The 26501-nt window shown below is 37.4% G+C and overlaps 2 protein-coding genes across 6 annotated transcripts in view; both read left to right on the plus strand.

Annotated features, from left to right (window-relative positions):
• The window catches only part of dst (dystonin), a 112920-nt gene extending 107370 nt beyond the window's left edge, over positions 1-5550 (plus strand). For all 5 annotated transcript variants that reach the window (XM_023327802.1, XM_023327806.1, XM_023327804.1 and 2 more), the window contains 6 exons: positions 91-208; positions 1183-1296; positions 3182-3372; positions 3578-3685; positions 4171-4297; positions 4477-5550. In XM_023327802.1, coding sequence (XP_023183570.1) covers positions 91-208; positions 1183-1296; positions 3182-3372; positions 3578-3685; positions 4171-4297; positions 4477-4733 — 915 coding nt within the window. In that variant the 3' untranslated portion in view covers positions 4734-5550. The remainder of the gene's footprint in view (positions 1-90; positions 209-1182; positions 1297-3181; positions 3373-3577; positions 3686-4170; positions 4298-4476) is intronic.
• A 1923-nt stretch (positions 5551-7473) lies between these two features.
• col21a1 (collagen type XXI alpha 1 chain) overlaps positions 7474-26501 on the plus strand; it is a 48199-nt gene continuing 29171 nt past the window's right edge. The window contains exons 1-26 of the mRNA XM_023327820.1: positions 7474-7567; positions 8380-8503; positions 9897-10290; positions 10382-10459; positions 11445-11540; positions 11616-11669; positions 14595-14648; positions 14742-14795; positions 14869-14922; positions 14990-15043; positions 15131-15184; positions 15262-15315; positions 15701-15754; positions 15845-15889; positions 17872-17925; positions 18010-18063; positions 18152-18205; positions 18347-18418; positions 18504-18539; positions 20408-20452; positions 20543-20575; positions 21248-21394; positions 22683-22859; positions 23437-23527; positions 25173-25250; positions 25536-25734. Of these exons, the coding sequence (XP_023183588.1) occupies positions 7489-7567; positions 8380-8503; positions 9897-10290; positions 10382-10459; positions 11445-11540; positions 11616-11669; positions 14595-14648; positions 14742-14795; positions 14869-14922; positions 14990-15043; positions 15131-15184; positions 15262-15315; positions 15701-15754; positions 15845-15889; positions 17872-17925; positions 18010-18063; positions 18152-18205; positions 18347-18418; positions 18504-18539; positions 20408-20452; positions 20543-20575; positions 21248-21394; positions 22683-22859; positions 23437-23527; positions 25173-25250; positions 25536-25734 (2288 nt within the window). The 5' untranslated portion in view covers positions 7474-7488. The remainder of the gene's footprint in view (positions 7568-8379; positions 8504-9896; positions 10291-10381; positions 10460-11444; positions 11541-11615; positions 11670-14594; positions 14649-14741; positions 14796-14868; positions 14923-14989; positions 15044-15130; positions 15185-15261; positions 15316-15700; positions 15755-15844; positions 15890-17871; positions 17926-18009; positions 18064-18151; positions 18206-18346; positions 18419-18503; positions 18540-20407; positions 20453-20542; positions 20576-21247; positions 21395-22682; positions 22860-23436; positions 23528-25172; positions 25251-25535; positions 25735-26501) is intronic.

Raw genomic sequence — 26501 nt, forward strand, 5'->3', positions numbered from 1 at the left:
CACAGCTTCTTGTTGTATAGCAACAAGGAGCAAGCAGTTAGTTCAGTGTTTCTCACACGTCATCTCTGTGCTTTCCTTGCCCTGTCACAGTTTGGAGACTCTCAGCAGCTGCGTCTCGTGCGAATTTTGCGCAGCACCGTAATGGTGCGAGTGGGTGGAGGCTGGATGGCTCTGGATGAGTTCCTTGTGAAGAACGACCCCTGTCGAGGTGAAGCATAAAACAATATTATGGAAGTGAAATAAGAGTGAAATTCAATGATTCATTCAGAGTAATAGAAGAACAGTTATCAGACATTATTTTCACAGATTTGAAATAATTTTTGAAAGATACACCAGATACTCTTAGGTTGATATGAAATATTTTATTTTCTCTAGTTTTAGTGCTTAGTTGTTTGGAAAGGAAATTCTTAATTTCAGTATATTTTAGCTGTCGTTCCATGAGATTCAACATTCACTTTACTATCATTCAGGACTACCTCAAAGACACAATGCAGAATGAAGTTAAATTGTATTAGCTCCCATAAAAACACAAATACATCATTACAGCTTAAAAAAGATTGGAATATAATAAATAAATAGATATAAACCCAGTAGTAAATATTAAAGTGGTCATTAATTATACATTGTAGGTAGTGAAGGAGTTCTAACTGTGTGGGATATCAGCTATTTTTAAACCATGTTTTTCTGACTAAATGAATAGGTGTTATGGTTTTGCATTAGCAATTTGCACCATTAGCATTAATAGCTGTAGATAGTGGTCTCAATCTATTCCCCAGAGAATGTAAATCCTTAATTTAAAGGGTACTTCGGAGAATAACTAAAAGGTTGTTTCGAGAACAACTGTACGTTTTCTGATGATTCATTATGGTGCATTTACTGACTGAAATAAGTTTGGTGATTGTTAAATTAAGAAACTGGTCTATATAACCTAATCATTGGTAATTTGCTTTCTTTTTTTCTTTGCATAACCCTAAAAACTGAAAACTAAAAACTGATTAAAATTGAAAATAAAAAAACATTAATAAAATTCTTTATTGATTTTGAAATTTTATGAACATTTTGTCACCGTCGACACCAAAAGTTTTAGTACTCTTCATGTTTCTGCTTTTCTTTTTAATAACATCAATCTGTGTCTCTCCTGCTTAACCCCGCTGCTGCCAAACATGGTATCGTTTCTTCTAGTCCATCACCATGGGAGCAAAATGTTGCGCTCGGAATCAAACTCTTCAATTACTCAGTCTCCTATAGGTTGGCAAATCTCACACTTTCTCACCTTGCTCCATGAACCCACTGGCGGTATGTGTGTCTGCACATCTGAGTGTGTGGTGCTTGTGTTGGTTCTGGTGTGTACCACTTGTGTAGCCTAGCAACATGGGAGAACCCACTGTAAAATGAACGGCATTCTCAGAAAACGGCTACACCCCCGGTCAGCTGCCGCTGGGATTTTTCATGCATGCAGTTGTTTGTGTGACTCACATCACCTTCTGTTACTTTGTCCATGAACTTGGAAGACTTGAGAAGTACAAAGTCTTTCCATGTGGTTTTTTGTTCTCTCAGCATGCAATGCCAATTATCTTTTTCAGTCAAGACGGGGATCATAAAACAATGTTTATCTAACAACTCTACATATACAGAGAGTTGTCTGATATCATGATTATAACTGTTTATACTTTAGATTGAAGCAGAATTCATTGCATTTTAAAACAATGTGACATTTGCTTTAAATTGCATGAAGGTGCGTTTTTGTGGCCAAACTGATTTCTTTGTGCAGTTTGTTTCATTAGTTTCGTAAATTATTTAACTTATAAATTTTAGTTGTAAAGGTTTTAAAACTTTGATTTTATTGTTGGAAACAGAAGCTGAGACTGGCTGAGAAATAATAAAAAAAAACAAAAAACAAACAGGTACATCTCAGTAACTGACAACATTATTGAAACGTTTAACTTATTTGGTAACTCGGTGCAAAAAATTAAAACCTATATATTATTTAGGTTCGTTATATTATGACCTTTTGGTTTGTCATGTTAATTTAGATCATTTTACAAAAATGTTATTTTATTATGACCATGCTATGGGCTATACAACCATGCATAAGACTGCTGACTTTGCATTTTGTTGGGCAGACTGTCACTATATTTAGATTCACTAGTAACCTGAAGCTGGAGTCAGACCTTCAAAAGTCATATTTATTCAGGATTGATCACATTTCATCACATTTCTTGTGTTAAGCCACTTCTTTGCAAGTGACAATATAAGAAGAACCTCTTTTAGGAAAATGAGAAAAAAATTGGCTTGTTCTAAAATCCTCTTTTCAGATAAAGTTGCATGTTGCATTTCATTTTGAAAATCAGGGTCCCTGAGTTTGCAGGAAGAGTGGAAAGGCTTAGACTCCAATGTTCTCATACTCTGTAATAAACTGGGGATCCTTGTCATCTGCTGTTGGTGGTTCACTGTGTTTTATCAAGTCCATACCCCAGCAAAAACACAGGCTAATTACCTCCATGCAACACTGCATTGATGCAGTAATTCTTGCAAAACCAAGCATTGCATGTACTAAAGAGCATGTGGACATGCTTTTCAGTGGGTTTTCATCACCTGTAAGCTTTAGTCATCAAAGGTCACTAAAAATAATGCTTATCTATATCACTCTGTCTGCAGTTTGCACAAATTTAGTTTTAATATTTTTGACTGAGTTACTAAAATATGTTTCCTTTTATCTGCTGTTGTATTGTATTGAGGTATACCTGTATTCCTCTACTGTTTCAGCAGTATTTTCCTTTCTTTTACTCATTTTGGTTGAGATGTGTTGCTGCATGAGCCTTGCTTTCATGACAAAAGACACCTCATTAACTTAACACTTTATTTCAGAAGTCTAAGATCTCTAAAAATGTGTTTGATGTGTATGTGGATATTTGTTTTAGTTAAGCAGATTACCTCATTTATTTAGATTTCCCTTTGTAGGTAATCTTTCACAAAAATTATGTGGAGAAGGCTATACATTTTACCAAATTTGAATCTAATCTGAAACACAATTGTAAAAAATAAAGTGTTATCACTGTTATCATCATCATCCATCATTTTCATTACCAGTGTCATCACCCTGAACACATTAAAAGCATAGGGTTGCAATCTCTATTGGCTGATTTATCCTTTATGTCAAATTCTGGATTGCATTTTTCAGCTAAAGGCCGGACCAACATGGAGCTCCGCGAGAAATTCATCCTCCCGGAGGGAGCAACACAAGTAATGGCGAGCTTCCGCTACAGAGGCCGGAGGTCTCGGCCATCGTCCAGAGGAGCCTCTCCCAACAGATCCACCTCAAGTCAGAGCTGCCCAGTTCCAACAAATCCAGCTGCTACCAGCACTCCTAAGGTGAGAGGGCAAACCTGCTTGGCAGACCTGTTCTCATTTTGCTCCCCAAAGCACTTCAGAGTTTCATTTTCATCTCACTTAGCTACTTGACTTTGATTTTTCTGCCACATATACATATACATAACTCCTCCATCTACTGTTTTTTGTGTTTTCTTTGATTTGTGAATCCATATGTTTTGTTTCTTAATTTGCCATCGTTCCCTAGACTCAACACATTACCCGCAATTATGATAAGCCCTGGCTTACAAACAGCAAACCCTCCACTCCTCTTAAATCATCAGACTCCTTTGAGAGCCAAGGTTCATCCTCAGAGGTATTGTGTAAACCAGCATGTGATGCAAAATGCTTCCAGCTCGTTACCCAACTGACATCCGCTGTATTTCAAACAAATATGAAATACACTAAATTAATATTAAGGTGTTGCATGTGTGCTGTTTTTCTAACAAAGAGATTTTGAATAAAAGACAAAAAAAATGATTTCAGTTGGGTTGGGATATTTTGAAGTTTTCAAAATGCTCAAAATCTAATGTGTTCCTGATACCTGGCTGCTTTACTTTGATACACTTTGTGAAATTTTAACAGTTTCTAACAGTTTGTTGAGTTATTAACCCTTCCATACTAACACCTACTCACAGGGGCTTTGCTGATGTTACAAGAGGGTCTCAAAAGGGATTTAATCAAGATTAACTCTAACTCAGTGACATCTGTTGTGTTTTTTTGGAAAGTTTGTTGTGTATTTCAACTGGAAATAACTGAGTCTCAATAAAACTTATTTCTGTTTCTGTGTTTGTATTGCAGGGCACAGCAGTTCAAGGCAGCAAACTGCGTCTTCCAGGCTATTTATCCGGCAAAGGATTTCAGTCAGGTGAAGAGGGAACCTTGATCAATAATGCTGTACTGAAAGCACGAGCACAGACAATTGGAGGTAAGTTAATTGCTGGATATGTCTCAATTTCTGCTGGAAGGACAAACAATTTTATATATATAATTAATAGGAACTAAAATTTGGAGCAGGTTTGCTGAGGCTTGCAGAAAAATTAATTGTTTAATTTTATTCATTTATTTATTTTTAATAATGCTTACATAACGGTTTCATGCTTCTAGAACCAAGAAAAAATTCTAGCCGACCAGGAAGTAAAGCCGGCAGCAGAGGCAGCAGTCGCAGAGGGAGCGATGCCTCTGACTTTGACATCTCAGACATCCAGTCTGTGTGTTCAGACATGTCAGAGACAGTCGGCGATTCTACGCGAGCAACTCCACGCTCTGCGTCCCGCCAACATGGAGGAAAACCATCCAAGATCCCTACTCCTCAAAGGAGAACCACCACCATAAGCAAACTGGCCAAGGGATCCAAGCGATAGTCAGTGGCCTTTAAAACAGTGACCCTGGAGCTAGTTGCACCCTAAAACATATACTGGACACTGTTGATGTCTGTTGATGACTGCAAATTTGTTGAGTGTTATTTAATTTGTTGGGAAGATGTAAAATATTCTGTTAAGAGGCAATATGGTTTAATATTGTGTGCGAATGGATTGTTGATGGCCCTGTGTGTGTTGGTTTTTTTTAATGTATTTTATTTTTTCTGAAAAATGTCAAATTGTTTCTTATTGTATTTAATTTTATTTATGCAAATCCTGTAGAGGTTTGACAAACACTAAAAAATCTGGGAATAACCATGCTAAATGGTAAAATTAACTTTTATTCACTCTAATGAAGGGCAGAAAGCAGGAGAACATTTTAAAAGTAACTGAATGTACTGTAACTTATGCCTGCTGATGTTTTGGAGTAGTTGGTGCAATATCGTACCGCTTGAGGCACTGCAAATATCTATTTAAGTGCTTTATCATACTGCCACCTTGCATTTAAAAGGGCAATGCAATATAATACACTAAACTCTAGTAAGCACTCCAGAAACCTTTGAAAACTCCTACATGGGAAAAGTAGCAGAAGCCTTGTAATCCTCACGCTTTTTGTTTGTTTGCCACAACAGCTCCTACTTTGTTTCCTCCACTTCGCAGCGATGTGTGGCCTTGATGAAGTGCCACTCCATGTAGCCATTCTATGTGCTTTCATGTCTATGTATGGTTCATTTCGATAGAGCTGAAATTGTTATTGTAATGTTACTTTGTAATAAATCTGCTTGCAAAAAGCCACCAGAAACTGTTAATCACCCTGTAATCATCTCTGCTTCTCTCGCTTTTTGAATTATAGTGGCAAGCAAAAGTATTCCCACCAATTTAACTTGTTCACATTTTGTTGAGTTTCAATGATAACCCTCTATGCATTTTATTGAAATCTTTTCTGATACACCAACAAAGTTGTAAAGAAGAATGATAATAGTTTTAAAAATATATATATATACAAATAGCAGTGCAACGTGTGTTGTGTTCATCCAGTCCCCCAAAAACTTTCTAGGACACGTCTGTAATTACAGCTGTATGTTGTTTGAGGCATGTCTTCATTAGCCTCACTCAACTGTATGCTGAAATTGGTGTGTTTTTCTTAGCAAAATGGTCTTGCTACAAATTGTAAACTGGGAATAGGTGTGGGCTACCCCTCCCCAACCCTACTTTCACATAAAGTCCTAGCTCTATGTTTAATGTCACTGTTCTTCTGGACGATGGGCTCTGCATCAATATTATGTCTTTAAGTGTTAGCATTCGACCACACGTAGCGTTTTGTTTGAAGAACAACCTGATGTTATGGTATAGTTTTTCCATTTCTGGAAAATATGTTTGAACAATACAAAACTTGGAACATTGTTTTATCAAATTAACTTCTAAATTGTTTTCTCCCGGAAACTGTCTGATGTGTGCCTCATTTTTGGTTATACTTCTGTTAAAAACAGATTCACAATGATTTACTTCTTTATTTTGGTGTATCAAATAAAATCTCAATAAAGCATATTGTGGTTTGAGGGTGTCATGTGGCAAGATGTAGAAAGGTTCAGCTGGCCATGAGAACTATACAGGGCAACGAGTCTGTGCTGTTTAGCTGTTATCTTTTGTAAATAGTGTTTCACTGATCTTCTGTGTGGTGATTCAGTCGGGTTGGAATGTTTGTAGAACACCTCGTGTTTAACTGTGAAATACTATGCCTTCCTCTCAGCTGAAAAGTGTAGATGATAAAACACTTTTTAAGAAATGTTTTATAATCTACTTTAAAATTGGATATATTTAAGATTTTGTTGGAATCAAATTTCTAAGATCTACAAAAGCAGATTTCGTACCAATGCACAAAACCACTTGCGAACGTTTTCTTGAAGGCCTAATTGTCTTGCATTTTCAACACTTTAGGTATTGTACCTTTTAAGTGTTCCAACTTGCTGTATCTGCCTTTTGCTCCATAAGTTAAATCAGTGTGGCAGACTGAGGTCTGTTAATATGACTAGTGTCTTGCTGGCCTATGAGGAGAGACAGATTCCCTTAGGGACCACAGGTGGAGTGGAGCTCAGGGGACAGGCTCCTCTGGGCTCCTGAACCTCTCTGTGTGAATGGCCCTCCTGTTCAGCACAAACCCAGGCCCTCAGGCTGCACTTTAAACTAGGAGATATCATCACTGCAGGACCTGCATAAGTTCTGTCAGCAAGAGCCCTGAAAGCTTCAAGAACATGTGAGTAATTAACAGTTTTTTTCCTCTCTATTTAGAAATACATTGTGAATGGTTGAGACAAATTATGTTAAGAGGAACTCTTTGTAATTGTGGTTGGTCATATATAAAGATGAAATTTAATTTGTTTGATTTACAAACCCATTAAATATATTTCCTGTCCTATTTGTCAGGTATAAGACTTAATGCAATTTAACCTTAAGCCATTGATGTTTGAATTACTCACCTGAAGTTCAGAAGAAAATGCCTCGACTGGTTAGGATCCTTAATTTGCTAACAAGTTCACATAAAATATTGTTTTAAGTTAGTTTTATTTTTCTCTATTTTCTACTTTAGTCTTTCCTTGTTACTTATGAGATATTTTTATGCATTGGATTTTGAATATAAGGTTCCTATTTAATCATGCAATGCATCAATTAGACTGTTGTGATATTATTTTGTTTAAATAACTTAAACTGAACTTTTGTATCGCAGGTACTCTTAAACTCCAGTCTTTAAACATCAAAAATGCCGGTCTTCAGGGATATGCTGATGTTTGTGGCAATCGCTTCCATCTCATCATCAGTCCATTGTCAAAAATTGCCAAGTAAGTTTCAATCTTGCGACATCTGCATTAATGCAGCATGTCATAAAACTGACATCACTCTGCACGCAGAAACAGTATGTTGGTGGAGCAGGATTATGCCATTCTATAATCTCACATTTTAAAGAGATAGCAGAATAAAAAAAGGCAATCTGGTAAAATTAGAGAAAAAACATTTGTGAAGATTTTTTATTTATTTAATTCTTTTCACCATGGTTGCTGTATTTCCACTGTATGACCAGCAGGTGTCAGTGTGTGTCAGTTCATCATTGCTCAGTCAGTATTTCCAGTAGAGTCAGTGTAGCTACTTTGAGGTCATCCTGAGGTTAATGTGTGTTCATAAAGCTTCAATGTGCTGCCACTGGGGCTCCATGCCACTGTAAATTAACCAGCTGGCACAATCCTTCTTTGACTGAATTAACTGCCAATAAAAACGTACAGTATGGTTAGGAGGAAAAAAAAAAGAAGACATTTCCTCTGCTTACATCTAAATATCTGAAATTAGAACCTCGTCCAGCTTTCATTCAGAATTTCTTGCCTTAAAAGACACACTAGAGCCACACTGAGCTAATGCAAACACAAATCACCATGTGTTGAAAGTTCAGGAGCCAAATACACCTCTAGGAAAAATAAATATGCTGCTCAAGCATAATGGCTTTGATGGATTACATCATTATTCACAACACTGAGTAATGCAGCTACTTATCACAGAAATCAGTGATATCAGCCCTGACGTATGATTCAGAAGCAGTCCGGCTACTCTAATTGTTAAACTGAAGTGACGTCAAACTATGACTAAATGTTTGTGCTGTGAGGTTTTGATCTGCTGGAGGGGTTCCATGTTCCTGAGTCGAAAGGAGTGAAGAGAGTGGATGGGTCTGAAGCTGAGGCAGTGGCCTACCGCATCAACCCCTCCATTCATTTACAGAAGACATTGAGGTATTGTTCTTCACTAGATAATGCAATAGTAGTACATGGAAAGAAAATTGTGCATTCAGCTAACTTGGTTTCACTTACCTGTCCATGCTTACATGCGCAAGTATTCCATAAAAGATAATTATGTTTGTATGCATTTAAAGCCTGTTAAATGTATTTTCTGTCCTACTTAAAAAGTAAAAAAAACCCATCAATTTCAGAAACATATTTTCTGTTACTGTAAGCAACATGTTGTGAATAATATTCACTGCTGAACCATCTGTTGTCCTCTTCTGATAGAAATACTGTATTTCAGCTTCTCTTTGGGTAAACCTTCTCTCCAAGGTTTACATTCCAACAGGACAACGTCCTGGAACATACAGCAAACGCTACAGTAAAATGCTTTAAATCATGGGTGTCCCGCTCCAGTCCTCAACGGCCGGTTCCCTGCCAGATTTAGATATGTCTCTGCTTCAACACAGCTGATTCAAATGGTCCAACTCGCTCCTCAGCATGTCAAAGTTTTGCACAGGCCTGCTGATGAATCGTTGTTTGATTCAGGTGTGTTGAATAAGGCAAAGACCTAAAACATTCAGGACACCAACCCTTGAGGGATGAGTTTGGACACTTCTTTAGATCAAAGCAGTAGGATATGTTGTAAAGAATTTCATGGACTGTGATAAGGTTACACAGAAAAGTTAACAGATAATACAAAATTAGCAGGTGAGATTTACCTCCAAATAAAGTGCTCAAATCACTGCTGTGGCAATATTGTGAGGTTAACAGGATTGTAAATCATCTTAATTTTCATCTGGATTATCATAACTTGATATTAACCATTTCACAGAAAACATGTAGGTATTGCAGTGTCATGAAGTGCAGTCGTAGGGTGGTGAGGAAAACGCGGAGGACCCAAGGTTGGAATGATGAACTAAAGGTTTAATGTTGAAAAAGGCACAAAATAATCCAAAAGTCCAGGCAGCACAGATGAGCAGAAAGCTAAGGCTCAAAACTGGTAGCGACTAGAAAAATCAAAAGCGACACGAACAGAACTGACAGAACGGTACAACACCAAACGAGACGAGGGCCCCACAGAGACACAGGTGGCATTAAATACACAGAGGTTAATCACTGAACGAGACACACATGGGAACACTCAAGGGGTAGACAGGACAACACGGAGACTCAAAAGACACAGAAACCCAAAATAAACACACAGAGAAAACCCAAATCCTTACATGCAGATGTTTCAAAAATCCAAATTTGATTGTGTTTGGTCCATTTTAGTCTCAATTGCATTTAGTTTATGAAACTCATCTCTTTCACCAAAACCTCTTCAGTATTTTATGGGTTTTTTTTATTTGTTTTTTTAGAATTATTCAGCTCTTTGAATCTTAATCTCAGTCTTTTTGCACAGTGATGTGTATCCAGATGGACTTCCCACTGAATACTCCATTATCACAACATTTAAAGTGAACAATGACACTGCTCAGACGTCCTGGAACCTTTGGCAAGTCAGTGACCCAAAAGGACGAGAACAAGTTGGCCTGCGTTTCCAGCCTGATGGGCGGTCGCTGGACTTTTTTTACACTGGTCCACAAGGGACACAGATGGTGAGGACTTTCCAAGGTTTGCAAAAATTGTTTAACAGAGAATGGCACAAGTTGGCTCTGAGCGTAAAGGGCAGCCAAGTAAGGTTGCTGATTGACTGCAAGGAGATCAGAGTGGAGAGCATCGATGAGCCGAGGCCAGTTATCCGACAAGGCTACACATCCATCGTGAAACGAGCTGCAAGAGACCGCTCCGCTTCTGTATGTTGTAATCTTGAATCTTAGTAACAATAAAATTTGTCGAAGTTTTAATAAAATAATTCATTTTCTGTTGCGTCTTATTGTCATCTAGGTGGATCTCCAGCAGATGGAAGTGTCATGTGACCCAGAGCAGGCTTATTCAGAGAGCTGCTGTGAGATCTCCGGTGTGGTAAGTCGTCTGCAGTGCTAAAGAGTTGTTTCCATACATTCATCATGGGCATAAATGTCACATCAGTGTTGGGTTATTAATGATACCTTTTAGCCATTTTTCCCCGGAGTGGAATGACCATGCAACAAACAACTTCTATAATCTGAGAAATCTAGAAACAGGTGCAATAAGTTAACAATAAGTTTGAATTTATTGTTAATTTTTCTATAAAACACTTCTGAGTAAAATCAGACCCACTTTCACAAGTATTAAGATGAATTTTTCTTAAGTTGCAGACTTTTCCTTTCAGAAATGGTGGAATTTATTTGATTTTGTTTATTTACTGGTATGAATCTGCCTACTGACTTTCATATTTTAAATGGGTTGAGTTTGGAAATTATCCCTTAAACCTTTCCATTCCAATGCCATTTTTAATGTATTTCTGGGACATATTTACTGCTAGAACGTCCAGTTGGCTCTATGTTTCAGTTGTCTTGCTTTTGATTCAAGATAAAGTTGAAGAATTTGGGTAGATGTATTTATACATATATTTCTTTAGCAATAGAAAAGTACCACTGGTAGTGAATCTGACCTTCAGCTTTACACTACCACCACCGTGTTTCGTAGTTGATCCATTTGGTAAGGGGTTATATATATATATATATATATATATATATATATATATATATATATATATATATATATATATATATATATACAGACCATGATCCAATGCAAATGAAGAAAACTTCTCCATAAATTTAAACTTGAACATCCAATTCCAGTTTGAAAAAAATAATCACTGAAGAAATGTGTTGTATGAAAATCTTCCCTAGCTGAAAAAGAATGTTTCCATGTGATTAAGAACAACTTTAATGTGATACATATGCTCATGACAAACTAATGTTCATCATGAGCATATGTAAACTGCCTTTTCAGCCTCAAACATTGATGCACTTCAGTCATTATACAAAAGCGTTAAGCTTGAAACTGTCTATCTGCCCAGTGCGGGGGATATGCAGAGATCGGCCTCACAGCTGGAAGAGCAACTTGTAAATGCATGCATGGACAACCAGGACTTCAGGGCTCTCCAGGGCCAAAGGTGATTGCACCTGCATGGAAAACTTGTTGTACATGACTTGAAACTATTCTGACATGTATGCCTCCTGATACACAGGGTCACAGAGGGCTTCCAGGAAAACCTGGAGACCAAGGAAGACTGGGCAACTGGGTAAATAAATACAAGATGTTAAACTGTCATGCAAGCATCGAGGCTTGCATCTCACAGTATGATTCATGTTCTCAGCATGAGTACAACTGAGTTGTTCTCGCTGCACCCTGAGGAGTTGAGCTGACTCTAAAATGACAGTGTAAGTCTGTGGAAAATACAAGCAAAAAACTTGACTGAGACACCAATGAATGGAAACAGATCTTGAAACGAAGGCTCTTAGTGATTGTAAACACAAGGGCTCCGAGTGTTGTCTCGAGACGGTTCTTTTAAGGAGTCTGAGATAAACACAAACAAACACATAATGACACAGAATTTGTTTTTGCAGCTCCGAAATAGCAATTTCAGTATTAAAGTGTTAACCCCGTCAGTTTTCAAAGAAGGATTTCTCTCAAACTGGCTCAAGATAAGAGGATTTTTAATGGTTTTGATTTTGGGAAGAAACGGAGCCAGATGTTGTAATGAGTCCCACAGGCAGAAAAAAAACTGTTAGGCAATAACTGTACCCTCCCATGATCTGGTAATGAGAGCAGGTCAGCTGTTTAACCAAACTGCTTTCTTATGGTAATATTCGCGTGAATAATCACACAGCTTTATCTCAGAAAGACTTTTTTGGTGGGAAAAAACATGGAAAGTATTACTAAAGAAGAAAATCCCCTGCTAAAGGAGCCAGTTGCACATTCAAGAGCGAACCACAGACGCTGTTATTTCCACTTTGAATTTATGTCTTGTTAATCTCTTTGATGCTTTGCAGTAAAACTCCGAGAGTTTTAATAACCCTCAAGAGAATACGTGTTTAAGACGGAGATTTCTCTCTTTTCTTTTTTTTAAACGTGATGGTTTGGCGTTCATCTTGTCCACGGACTCAAACAAAACTCATTCTGGTGCCTGAAGAAACACATGTAGATGGACATACACCCATAGCACATTTCCAGAGCTCTACATGCTACATGTTCATGTCTTCAGTTGTTGCAATAGCTCATCTGGGAGGAAACATCTGTCTCCAGTAACTGGTTAGAGTTTTGACCTCCTGCCAGCTTGTGAATCACAAAGCCACAACTTACGTGCTTTCTAGACGGCATCCAAGGAGGGCATGTACTGGCACAGGTACATGGATTTGCCCGTCTCAGGTGGTGGGTGGTCCTTCAGTCGGACAATCTGTCCTGCCCACGTAAACGCAATAAATGTCACAAAATCTCTGAGGTTAACCTCTGTCCAGCTGTCTCTGCTGAATGCACACAGTTAGGTGAAATGGTCAAATAAACTGACAACACAAAGGTATCCAGGTCTTGTTTCAACAGTTTGTTGTCTCAGTTTAATGCAGGCAGAGCAATGGAAAGTGCTTTTCCATCTACAACTCAGGAAGTCACCATCTGTGCAAACAATTACTGTCGTATTTATGACTAATGTTTCCTGAATCTGGCTTTTCTATTTTTTCCGCTAATGTGATAAATACAACCCTTACAAAGTTAGGGTCCTTGAAATCCCATGAAAGAAAGATAAACAACACAATAACAGGTAGATTTTAGTCAGTTGCACACAGCATGATGCATTAGTTAATTTTTATTGATTTAGAACATTATTTCTTACAGGTAAAAAAAAACCCACACACACATCCTGTAGCTCTTGTGAGGTACTAAGAAAACCCAGATTGTTTTAATAGTTGTTTTCAGTTTGTCTGCTTTGAGTTTGGTGTTTCTCATCTTCCTCTTAAACAATTCCCAGTTTCTTAATGAGGTTCAGGTCAGGTGAGTTTATTGGTCATTAATGCTCTTTCCTGTGTGGAAAGGTGCCAAGACCTGCTGTAGAATGAACATGTGTACAAAGCTTGTCAGCATGAAGTGCTCTAAAATGTTTTGGTAGTTGGCTGACTTTGGACCTGATAAAACAAAGTTGTCCAACACCAGCAGGTAAAATGGCTCCCCACATCAACACTGACAGTGGAAACTTCACACTACTGTAGACTTCAAGCATATTAATTTCTGTTCTCTCCACTCTTCCTAGACCCTTTCAAGTGCAAAGTTTAGTTTGATCTGAAAAGAGGAGTTTGGACCACTGAGCAACAGTCCAGCCCTCTCTATCCTTAGTCAAACTCCAATACAAGAGTGGCTTAGCACAAGGAATCAGAAGCAAATATATCTTTAATTTTTGAATGACTCTGGTTGCCCTTGTTGCTTGTGAACATTTTTCTTTCAATATCTGCCCTCTCTACTTTCTATTAATGTACTTGGATACAGCAATGACCTTGTGAGACTTATCTCCCTTGTGGAGGGTATCAGTGACCTTTCGCTGGACAACTGTCAAGTCAGCAGTCTCACCATGATTGTGAAAGGCATAACATCCAGATTACTGTCAAAAAATATCTGCAAAATTTCCATAAAAAATCATTTTATTCTATTTTTCCTAATTAAATCTTGGTGTTTCATCACCTAAATTACTCTGGATAAATAATTTAAACATATCACTCGGTGCAATAAATGGTGCAATAAATGTATAATAAGTTTCAGTTTTCCATTGAAATGAATCAATTTTTCTATAATATAATTTAAAATGTACCTCTATTTGGACATTTCAAACTTATTGAATCCAAAATAGTTCAAAGAAATCTTAAAAATGTTAAACTGTAAAAAATTTACTTTTAGCTTTGTTGTTTGTTTTACAAAATAAATGCATTTTGGAGTTACCTACAAGTTTGGAAACTATTGAAAGTGGGTTCATATTACACAGGTTACAAAAGCTACAAGCTGGGCTTACAGCTTAAGTTAGTGTGTTGCTTGAATGACTTGTTTATTTCTGTTTATTTCTTTGGTGATAGCAGCAAGAAAATCACAAACCACATCCTACACTTGTTACAAGTACACAGCTTCACTATAAACAATAAATTAAAAGTGCTCCAGTGCAACAAGTCACGCTTGTGATTTCTTGTAGGGAATCCGTGGAAACATAGGGGACTACGGAAACATTGGTGAAACGGGAGCAAAGGTGAGCTCTGTCTCTGTACCTGAGTGCGCCACTATTTTGCTGTCCGCTATTTTGCTGAACTGAATTAATGAAGACTCATGTGCACATCCTCAGGGCCAGCAAGGAATCAAAGGAGAAAAAGGAATGAGAGGACCCTGGGGACAAAGGGTAATTTATTGCTTCTATTCTTCCTATCATAAATACAGTACAAGTGTGCATGAATGAGATGCTGTGTTCGCAGGGAGAGAGAGGTCTGCAAGGGCTGAAAGGACTAAAAGGAGCTGCGGGCTTTAAGGTATACTTGTTTCTGCAGTTGCATGATTTCAAAGCTAACTTTTAATTGGACTTATTTGTAATTAAAGGGAATTCGTGGGCTTCCTGGAGACATTGGAGAGGCTGGGAAACCAGGAGAAGTGGTGTGGTGACTTGTTTAGTTTCAGGAATAAACCCTTTCAACACAATCATATAACTACTGTATTAATTACTCTTTTATCTCCTTTAAGGGTACTAAAGGGCTTCAAGGATATCCAGGGATTCCAGGGTTTGAAGGAGTGAAGGTATTTGTGTGTCTTTGCAATTTAGATGATTTGCTTCTCATTTTAAATCATCGGAACTCATCACTCTGCATTTTCAGGGCCAAAAAGGGAATTCTGGGGCTACGGGGCGGCCCGGACCCAGAGGAAAGCAGGTGGGCTGTGGTGGGATTCCCTGTTCCATTATCCACAGTGGGACATGCTTAATGTTTTGTTTCTATGTTCACAATCCCCCATGTGACCACAGAGGGCTATTAAATCATCTCTGACGGAGTAAAACACTGGAATCAGACTTCAGTGGGTTTTTGGCTGATGTGCCGTTTCCATAAACAGCATTAGTTCATGTGGCTGGATTTTGGCGCAGATGTAAAGGCCTGAACTGTATTAACAAGAGCAAATGAGTCACTGAAAGAAGAGCCTAAACTGCATTGATAATCCACAGTGCTGTAAACGAAAGAGGACTTCCCCATTCATTATGTCGTCTTATGGATGTCGTGTTCAGAGTAACTTTCTAATCGGTTTTGTTTCACATGCTGACAGGGTATTGTAGGGGATCCTGGAGAAAGAGGAGCTCCTGGAGAGAAAGGAGGGCCCGTGAGTATAAAAAAGATATCAAAAATGATCAAAGAAAACATATTAAGTGGAATTAATGTGATTTTTTGTTTTTTTACTTGCAAAATTCAGGGTATCCAAGGACCTGTAGGCAGAGCTGGGACTGTTGGATCAAAAGTAATGATAAAGCTGACACAAACACTGCATTACATAACACAATGGTTCTCACATTTGGTATCACAAGTATGTCAATAAATATTAGGTTTTCTAAGTACCACCATCTTCCCTGATGTTTTTAAACGTCACAACAGGAAATGGACATTTTCTGTTCAGGGAAAAAAATATGTGTGCTTAATTGGACAAATGATGCAATTTAAATTTTCTTTCTTCTACTGACAACTTAAAATTTTTCTAGTATAGAAAATGATCAGAACGTCTTTATAAGTTGGAATTCTGAGAGGTTAAACAGTATCTCAGATCTTAACTCTATATTCACTATGGTTGCCTTGCTTATAAAGCATTTATTTGCACATCTAACAGTTTCTCTCATTAGGTCTTTTGTACATTCAGCACTTCTTGACTTACTTTAGTAAACATGATACTGCAGAAATCAAAACGTGGTAAATATGTTTTCATAAGTCTGTGCTGATGTTGTAGTTAGCCTGATCACTGAATCTATCAATTATCACATCCCACTGGATTTTATACATACAATTGTGACACAATTCCAGTTAAGTTGGGTTTTGAGTCATTTTCATATGTAAGTTCTAAATTTAGAGGTTGATGGAACCCAAGTCATTTCAGCACCATCCTTGGTCCAGTTCTGAGGGCAAATTATTCACTACATTGATAGTTGGTTTACATTCAATGTTTCTCTCTATTTTAAAGAGTGTGGCAGGAAAAAATGGCAAAAAACATGTTCTTATTCACTCTGTAGTGTGACATTGCCAAGTGTTTCATAAAGTCACCTGCTAATCAGTCTCCTTGTTGACTCCTCCTTTTTCTACAAGCTTGCTGAAGTTGAGGTTTGAGACGAATCATAGAGAAAAACAGCAAGAAGATCCAGGCCAGATCATATGGCCTTAACTTGCCAGATTGAGCAGTAATAAATGTTTTTATTTGCAATCCGCTCTTTGAATCATTTATTTAATTTTTGTGTGAATGTCCTGCACAGATATACAGTAAGTTGTCCATGCATACTCCAAACATGCTCAGCATCGCTTAGTGACCTTCCACTGAGTCACATTGAACATACTTTGTTGTTGGGAAATCGAGCATATCTAATTATTAAAATAATTCTTGATTACATAAATTCTGAGTTGCTGATGGCTCTTCTTGTTGTAATCCTTAACTGAAACATTATCATTTTAGTAATGCACAGTGACCGCTGTCTTGCACAGTGACCGCTGTCTAAGAAAAGCACAACACATCACAAAGGACACTTCTCACCCTGGACATTCTCTGTTCACACTGCTGCCTTCAGGCAGAAGATACAGAGCAATCAGAACAAGAACCAATCGTCTCAGAGACAGTTTCTACTCGATAGCAATAACAAAACTATTTGCAATCAAAAACAACCATTAATCATCATAAATGATGTATGTGAGAATGTGGCTGTTCTTATTTAGTGTTTTTTTTTTTTTTTTTTTGCCAGTTTGTTGATTCTTGCGTTGTGTGTGAATTGTGAGACAGTTATTTTTTGTTTTTGGGCATGTGCACTGACTGATGGCACCTTTTGAATTTCGTTGTTCTTGTGACAATGACAATAAAGATTTATCTTATCTTATCTTATCTAATGTGTAATAAATCTAAAATCAAAAAAATATACTAAATCTCTTTGCTTCTTAAACTATATTACAAGAATCATTTTATAGCACACATTTTTTCTTAGATTTGTATTTTGCCTTATGCTACTTTGCTTTTAAATAGCTTGTTTACAGCAAGTATCAATGTGTTTGAACAAGTCATCGTTTTGTTGGCACTTATTAATATTCTATTACATTTAAATTATTTGTATTTACCATGTAAAAAAATTATACCACGACATTTTTTTTTCCACCACCAATGGCAGCTAAAGAGCCACCAGTCTGAGAACCAGGACACTAACATACATTTGAAATACTTAGTATACTTTTGACTAATGGTTTGGACATCTCTAGGGTATTACTGGGGATCCGGGTTTACCTGGCAGAGATGGTGATCCAGGAATAGAGGTATTAGCTTCTGTTTTATAAATTTCTCTTGTGTTTTTGGAGTGTCCTATCATTATCCTGTAAATGTCATCTTTTTTCTTGCAGGCGTATCAAGGACCCCAGGGTCTCAGTGGAAAACCTGGGCATAGTGGTGGAAAGGTTTGATCTTTTTTCGGTTCCATAAATAAATGTGAAATGGAGTTGTTTTTGGCAGATTAATTTATAGCCATTTGTGTTTTTTTTACAGGGAGAAAAGGGCACCCTGGGGCCAGCAGGAGAAATGGGTCCCCAAGGCCAAACTGTAAGTCACATTTTCAAGCCCTTCAGTCACTGCAGACAAGCATATAATACATTTTGTCTGTAAAGTAGTTTGCCATCTTAAAGGGAAGCGACAAAGAATAAAGCAGACTCTCCATTGGTTTATAAATGTTTTATTCTCAAGGGGCTGAGAGGTTACAAAGGTTCTGCAGGAAAGCCAGGAAGACCTGGATTTATTGGTCCGCCTGGACCTACTGTAAGTGTTCCCAAATAATTTTCTTGACTCTTTCAAACACCAGTTAATTTTCCTTAATCAATTAAAGCATGTCAACTCTTTACAGGGTCATGTGGGTGTACCTGGAAAACCAGGAATCAAGGTAAAACAACCTCTGACTATTAGTGAGAAAGCGAAATGTTTCATGGTGGCTACTCAGGATTTATTTCCTGAGTCACTGAGTCACAAAGATTACACGTTTTGCAGATGTACTTTCTTTCCAAACCAATACTTTTTACTGGTTTTGAAAGAAATGTTGCACTTTTAGGAATTCAACTAAAGATCCACTGAGTTAATATACAGACTACTTAAAAGTGTCATCTAAATTTCTGCATGCAATGCATGCAAATGGTAAATACATACATAACTACTGCAGAGGGGTTTACTACCCTCGCTTGTAATAAGAGTGCATAATTACCAAAGTGCCCCTCTGGGCCTGTTCATGATATTTACAGACTAACTCAAGCCAATGAAGATGACAGATTTTCAAGAAAGCACAAACAGTTGTTTGAGTTTTCTTGGCATACTATGCCAAAAGTAAACAAATCTAATCAGAAAGAACTGACACTTGAAACAGAGAGTTGCCTCGACATATACATATAGAATATAAATCAACAAAAAATATATATTTAGAGGCGTGCAAGTATGAGTTAATAAACATTGAAGTTAATGTGAATGAACAGGACTGTTCTTTAAGGATTGAAAAGTATGCCAAATTTTACATATGAAGATTAGCACTTGTCAGTGAAAAAAAATGAAGCTGGTACACTCTGTAGAGAGAAAATGAAAGGGATTTTGTTTGTTTGTGTTCAGTGTTACTCCTCCATGGACTTGCAGCTTTACAAAGTTGATGGTTTGACCTGAAATCTTGCACTTTGTCAGGTTGAGCCTCAGTCCCACACATACTGGCTTCAGTAAGGCACAACATCTGTTAAGTGCTTTTGCTACATAAGCTGCAGGACTGAGCAGTTGATACACCATAAAATTTAATTGGATCATTACATTTTACAATAATTTACAACAATTAGTTAAACTTGGGCCAAAAAAAGTGAAATTAATAAAAAGAAAATTGTGAGCCCAAAGTTTTCTTTTCTTATTCATAATTTTATTTCAAAGTAGGACACACAGTTTCGCTGATGGAGACCTAATCTATTGACTGTTACACTTTTTGGAGATTAATTTAATTAAAATCATCCATTAAAATTTGTATCATTAGCTTTAAATCATAATGAATCAAATTTTATCAGTAATATATATGGTCTAAATTTGTATCGTAACTATCCAACTTAATTCACACACCAATGTTTTCTAGACACTATCCTCGTGCAACTAATTATTTATTTGTAGTTTCTGCAAGATGGCTTTCTTTTTATAAGCCTAAATACTACTTATTACGTTCAGCTACAATTTTCAGTTCACTCAGATTTTGCTCCTAGAGATGATGTTTTTATCTGGAGCAATTACCTGAGGTGGTAAGCTAACTTTACCAAGTAAACTGTCTTTTCTGATATGACTTGTTGATAATTAAACCAATAATATTATTTTTCTGATCATACAAGTGTGGGTTTTTGCATATAATGTAACCCCTAGCTGAAGGTACTGCTAAGGTAATATTATGCATTTGGATTGTGATACTCTTGAAATGAAGCCGGACCCACCGCATTCACAAAAGGTTTCCTAAGTTAGTTATCTATACAGAGGCAAAGAATCAACATTAGCATCCAGTGTCTCAATATTACCCATGTAGCTAGCAAATGTTTCATTCCCTCATTTCATCTGTGCTCAAACATGTAAACATTGCAAACCCTAACATTGTAAAAGTTGCAAGTTGCAAGTTTTTTCTTTTAAAGATGTTTTTAAAAAGTACTTTTAAAAGTACTGTTAAAAAGTTGTGATAGTTGTTTATTTATTTTTGGAATATTTAATCTACAATCTATTAGCCAGCTCTTATATTTAATTTGTTTTTCACAGGGTGACACAGGAATTCAAGGAATTAAAGGAGTTAAAGGTGCAGAGGTAAGGCTTCATGTATTGAATATGTTCTTTTTGTTTGACATTATTTCTCCTACTTCTGTCTTTTCAATACTTAATTATTTGTTTTTACAGGGAGAAAAAGGAGTGAAAGGTCTAAATGGAAGGGTGAGCTTTAGCTTAAACTACTGACAATAATTATAATAGGGTGAACAATCTCTGAAATTGATCATCTTATCTCTGTATTGAAAGAACAGAACTCATCTAATATAAATGGATTATAAACAGTTGTGCAGCCAGAGTACATGACCCTATGGAAATGATTTCAGTTTATAAAAATAAAATAATCATCAATTGTCAGTGATGAGTTCTGTCATTCAGCAGAAAACTCGAGCAGGTGTGTCATATTTAAATATGATACTCTTGGCTATATTTTGGTTGGGGTCATCTCAATTCATTTGATGGCACTCGCAAAGTTAATAGTTGGAAAAGTCCAAAATGAATCCATCAAATAACATTCCTTACATATCTAGAGCATCTGCAGATGCGATAGGAGCAGAAACGCCCACTGCTATAACCAAATGAGTCTTGCACATTTCTCAAATGTTATCTATCACATTTGGTTTCTGTTTTGAAATGTTCATGCAAATCTCCAAACTTGTCAAAAAAACAAAACAACAACCAAGCTCTAGGCTTTGACTCTAAGATCAGGATTTTGTTTTTATTGTAAGCAGGTTTGTTTTATTTTGGCTGTGATAGCGTATTGTAAAGGCCTACATTTTGAGCTTACTTTTTTTAAAATCTGATCTGCTGCTCTATTCTCTCCCTGTGCAATTAAAGGTTGGAGACAGAGGTGAGCCAGGTGCTCAGGGAGGCAGGGGGAAGCGTGGTCCTGTAGGCCTTCCCGGTCGTATAGGTCCTGTTGGAGGAAAAGGGATTCGAGGTGAAGAAGGACCTGAGGGCTTTCAGGGACTCCCAGGACCTACGGTAAGTAATGAAAGCGCAAAATATAATTTCTTTAATACAACAATGTTATCTACTGCAAAGAGGATGTATTTTGCATGATTTACCAAATTTGTGCAGCATGGCATGGAGTTGATCAGCTTGAGGTGATCTAGCTTCCTTTAAAAGCAACCTTCAGCTCATCTGCAGTCCTGAGTCTATTGTCCTTCATAATCTTCTTGAGAATATATCACAGATTTTCTAGGTGACTTGGGTCAGGTTAGTTTCCTCGTTAATAAAGCAGGAAACTATAATATGCAGGAAGTTGTAATATATTTATTACACCACTTATTGTACCACTTATTGCTACTTTGGTACAATGTGGGCTGGTACCAAGTCCTAGTAGATGGTTACATTGATTTTGGTCTTGAGAAAACACAGTGGAACAACACCAGCAGATGACATGGTTCCTTACATCATCAACAATAGAAAACTTGATACTAGACCTGAGACAAGACTTGGATTTCGTACCTCCACTCTCTTACCCCAGACTCTGGGACATTGGTTTTATAAATGAAATGAACCACTGATCGCAGCCTATTCATTTACTCAAAACTGTTTAATGGGCTTCTCTTCCAAATCTTCTCAGGACTACAATTATCTCTATGGGTAGTGTGCTTTTTTCCCACCAGAACTTTATTCTTTAACTCTTTTTTACTTAATATGTTTGAATACAGTCCTCTGGCAAAATACTTTTTTCAAGGCAATGAACTTTTGTAACCTATTGGTGCCTGTCTAATGGTCACATGTCAAATCAGCAGTCTTTCATTAACATTTTATTCAAGCTGATTTTGATTTTATTTTTAGCTGTGAAATGTAATCATCCCAATTAACAGACATAAATACAAGAAATAAATTACTCTTGTTCTAATGTTTGTTTGTTTTTTGTAAAGTACAAGTTTCATTTTCTGAACATTATTACTGAAATAAATCCGCCCTCTGATGAAATTTTAATTTGTTGAGGTACAGTCATACTAGTTTTTCAGTCTGTTCTTGAGTAATGACACCAAAAACAACAGAGTAGTATTTATTTTAGTAATTCTATTGCTATCCAGCCCACACATTTTTTAGTAACACATTTACTGTCAAGAACACATGTAGCCAGTTTCTCGTTAACTGAGAGTTGTGTGTGAGTCACAGGAACACTTACATTTAGTGTGGCTATAAACTCGCTCACTAAATCTCCTCAGAGACACAAGTAATTGCTCCAAATTGACCTGTTGCGCAGCCAAATGATCTGCAGGGATGTCTGTAGTAATGATTTTTCACACAGGGCCCAACGCTTCCAGCTGAACATGTGATTGAGGTCTGTAAGAAAGTGGTCCTGGAGCAGATGTCCACCTTTGCCAACTCAGTAAAGAGGACGTGTGCTGCAGTTTGTCCTCTCTATGGGGACGTTCCCATGGGCGCCCCTGGTCCCCCCGGACAGAAAGGACCCCCAGGGCCTCCTGTAAGTTTTGCTGTTGTTGATGAAGCATCATGCTGAACTCCTGCAGACCTTTGGCATCAAAGCTTTGTGTTAGTGTTATACATGTATGCATCGCTCACTTTTGACTTTTGTTCTTCCAACTGAGCCATATGCAACCACATTGCAAGGGTCTGGACTGGACTGGGAATGCTAAAATATTTGGCAGAAAAACTCGGAATGAAAACATTGCAATTTTCCACGTCTCCATGAAGACAAATAAGGAATCGCAGACAAGACACTTGGTCTGTGTTGAGTGGTTTTTGGCTGTCTTTCAATTGGAGAGCCTTCCTCACATTCTACAATGCAGAATCAATTCATGTTCCACAGCTCTTCACTGCAGGAATTCTAAAGCTGAAAAATATTTTTGAAGCCATGACTTCATTGAATTGTTCAATATTTATAATTATGCTCAGTAACCTTGATGTTTGGCTGGTCATTGGCAAAATGCACAGCTCTTAAGTTTTTTTAAAGAGATGTATTTAAACTTGCTACAATTTTTTATAGATTATTTTGTGTCATATAGTGTAACTAGCAGCCTGTTTTGTGATGGTGTTGCCAGGGTGACCCTGGTACTGATGGTGTTGCTGGGGAACTGGGCCTACCAGGATTCTATGGAGAAGGTGGTGAGCCAGGTCGACAAGGAGAATCAGGTATTAAAATCATGTTCTAGGAAAGCGAATTTGTTAATAGCAAAAACTATAAAACACTGTTTTCAACGCAGTAAATCTCAGTTTCAGACAGAAGGCTGGAAAAAATTATTTTTTTAGCAGTGAGTAGAGGAAAACAAGCTTTAGGTACAGTATGAATGCACAGTACTGTCACTATATCATTTTTGTACCACTTATTGCTACTTTGGTACAGTTAATAAATATCCACGTACTTTATCCATAAAGTACGTGGATAAGTATTTATAGCTATAAATAAGTATTTATTTATTTAGATAAGTATAGATAAACACCCATGGGTCACTTTATAAGGTGTACCTGTTTTTTTATATGCAAAGACCATCTCAGCTAATTACATGACAGCAACTCAGTTTAATGTGTCACACTTGGTGGAAACATTTGGGTTTATCCAAGTATTTCAGAAACTGATTTGTAGTAAATGGCCTGTACTTGTATAGTGCTTTACCTAGTCCAGAGAACCTCAAGGTACTTTACATTGCATCACTCATTTATGCACACATTCACACATTGATGGTGGTAAGCTACTGCATTGCAGCCACAGCTGCCAAGAAGCGAGGCTTCCATGCTCCAGCGCTACCAGGTTCTCTCACCACAGTCAGTGGGTAAAGTATCTTTCCCAAAGACAAGACTGACACAGACAGAGCAGAGGGGCTAATCTACGGGGACTGTCATGCACAACCCCTGATCAGAAAAAAGAGCAAATATCCAGTAAACAGCAATTAATACCTTTTTGAGCTCAAAGAATACCATGTAATCATTTGCACGTTGGAGCTGTGCGCAGTTTTCTCCACTCAGAAGACCTGTTAGATGAAGAGCTTAGTATTTAGCTAACATGTGTCTTTGTGTAAGTTGCCTTATCATGACACTATGTTTAATGGACTATTTGCTTCATGGCAAGAGAGCCAAAGCAATGAATGTATAGAATATGTACAATGTCAGTGTTGCCTAGAGAATTTCAATAAATTACCAGGGGCTCTAAGGTTAAATCACTGTTTCTCCTTTAAATATTCTAATCTACACTTGTGCATGTGTGGGTCACCTATTATAAACAATTTTTTGATGCTGCTATCAGGCTTCTCTAGGCCCCTTGCATAAGGTGACATAAAGGTGTCAGGGACCCTGTGAAGACTGTGTTTGTTTAGTATGAAAATCTGTGAAAAGTAATTCAGCCAATGTCAGCTCCTCACCTTGTTCATAATATGAGACAAAAATGTTAATCTGGTTGAAACATGAACATTAAGATATTGCCTGCAGTTGTTTGGGATGTTGTTGCTTGTGTGTTTTTCAGGAGAGGTACAGAGAGAAAGTCATGAAAAAAAATGTTTAATGAAAATCTACTACAAGCATTTGAAATGTGATTTAAATACCTACAGATGCTTCTCAGTGGTGAAGTTCCAGCTGCAGATAATACATTTCAAAGTATGTTTTCACAAGCATTCTAGGTTCTCATGCAAGCTGTTAAAATAACAAATTATTCCCAAACTGTTCCAAGACATATATCTGACAGTTATCACTGAAACATACTTTCTTTCATTATTATGAATGATGCTGACACCTGTGTTTGCAGTTGGTCCCTGCAAAAAGATTAATACTTTTGGATGAATTGCAGGTGACAGAGGAGAGCATGGTGATAAAGGATTCAAAGGTTATGGCATTCCTGGCTTCACCGGCGATCAGGGGCTAAAGGGTAATTTAATCTTTTAATGAGTCTTATTTAATTATTTAGCTATAAAGAAGAGATATTAAATCATTTCCAGATTTGGGCTTGTTGTAATTTTCAGACACTGTTTTACTGATCCTTGGCTTTAAGTTCCAGGGAAACCATGTGGAGGTTTTTCGCAGAAGTGTTGTTACATCACAATGTGCTGTTTGCCAAAACAGAAATAATATTTCTGTGGAAGTTTTCTTTTCCTGGAATCTGTAGAAAGAACATCTTTACTCAGCTAAACGAACATTTCTGCCCCCATCACAGGTCAGCGTGGACGTCCCGGCAGAGCCTTTAATGGTCAGCCTGGAAAACCAGGTGAAAGGGGATATGCAGGCCGGCCGGGGCACAGGGGCCACCCAGGTCTCAGGGGCCCCCCAGGCATCTGTGTGACCTCTGGATGTGCTGAGCAGAACCCACTCAGTGGGACACCCCAACCAGCACCACAGAGGCTGAGAAATCGCTCCTAAAAGGACCAGAGGCTAATTAGGAGGATAAACTTTTATCAAAGGCTTCAGAACAAAGTGGTTATTTTTTGTCTCTTGTTGGGTTGTTTAATACATTTCAATGTAAATATTCTAAATAAACCTTTGCTGTTTATTAAACAAAAAGGCCATTTTGTTGGAAGGTTATGCTTTGCAGTAGCACTTCAGAGAAAGTGATAAAATGAATGAATGAAATCATCAACCTTCTTCCAGTTTAATTCAATTAAGTTAAACTGTTAATATTTTTTTCAATTTACATCATTTCACTCTTAAATCAACTTCTTCAAGATCTCACTCAGCAGTAAACAGGCTCACTTTGAGCTAAAACGTTGTGTCTCTTTTCTTCATAAAATATATAAAACATTTACCTCCTTATAGAGACATCAGGATGAGCTGCAGTCTGGTTCGTCATGTAAAAAACAACATTGTTAAGCTCAGGGTTTATTACTGTCTAATTAAGACTTGCCTTAACTTTTACAGAATGAGGAAGACAATAAAATGCAAATGTATGCAAATGCAAATAAAATGTAATATTTTTGTACCATGACCACAGATGGTGACAAAGCTTCTTGATGAAAAAAAAAATGCATCGTGGTTTTTCATTTGCTAAAAAATTGAGCTCCTTTGCCACTGCCCCTGATGCTAACTAGAAACAACTAATCTTAGTCAGGAGGAGAGTCTTAGCACTGTCAGTCATGCTCTGCCTTGCACTATATTGTCATGACATAGAAGAAGAAGAATTACTTTA

The sequence above is a fragment of the Xiphophorus maculatus genome, chromosome 22 (genome assembly GCF_002775205.1).
Source record: "Xiphophorus maculatus strain JP 163 A chromosome 22, X_maculatus-5.0-male, whole genome shotgun sequence".
In the NCBI taxonomy this organism is placed as follows: domain Eukaryota; kingdom Metazoa; phylum Chordata; class Actinopteri; order Cyprinodontiformes; family Poeciliidae; genus Xiphophorus; species Xiphophorus maculatus.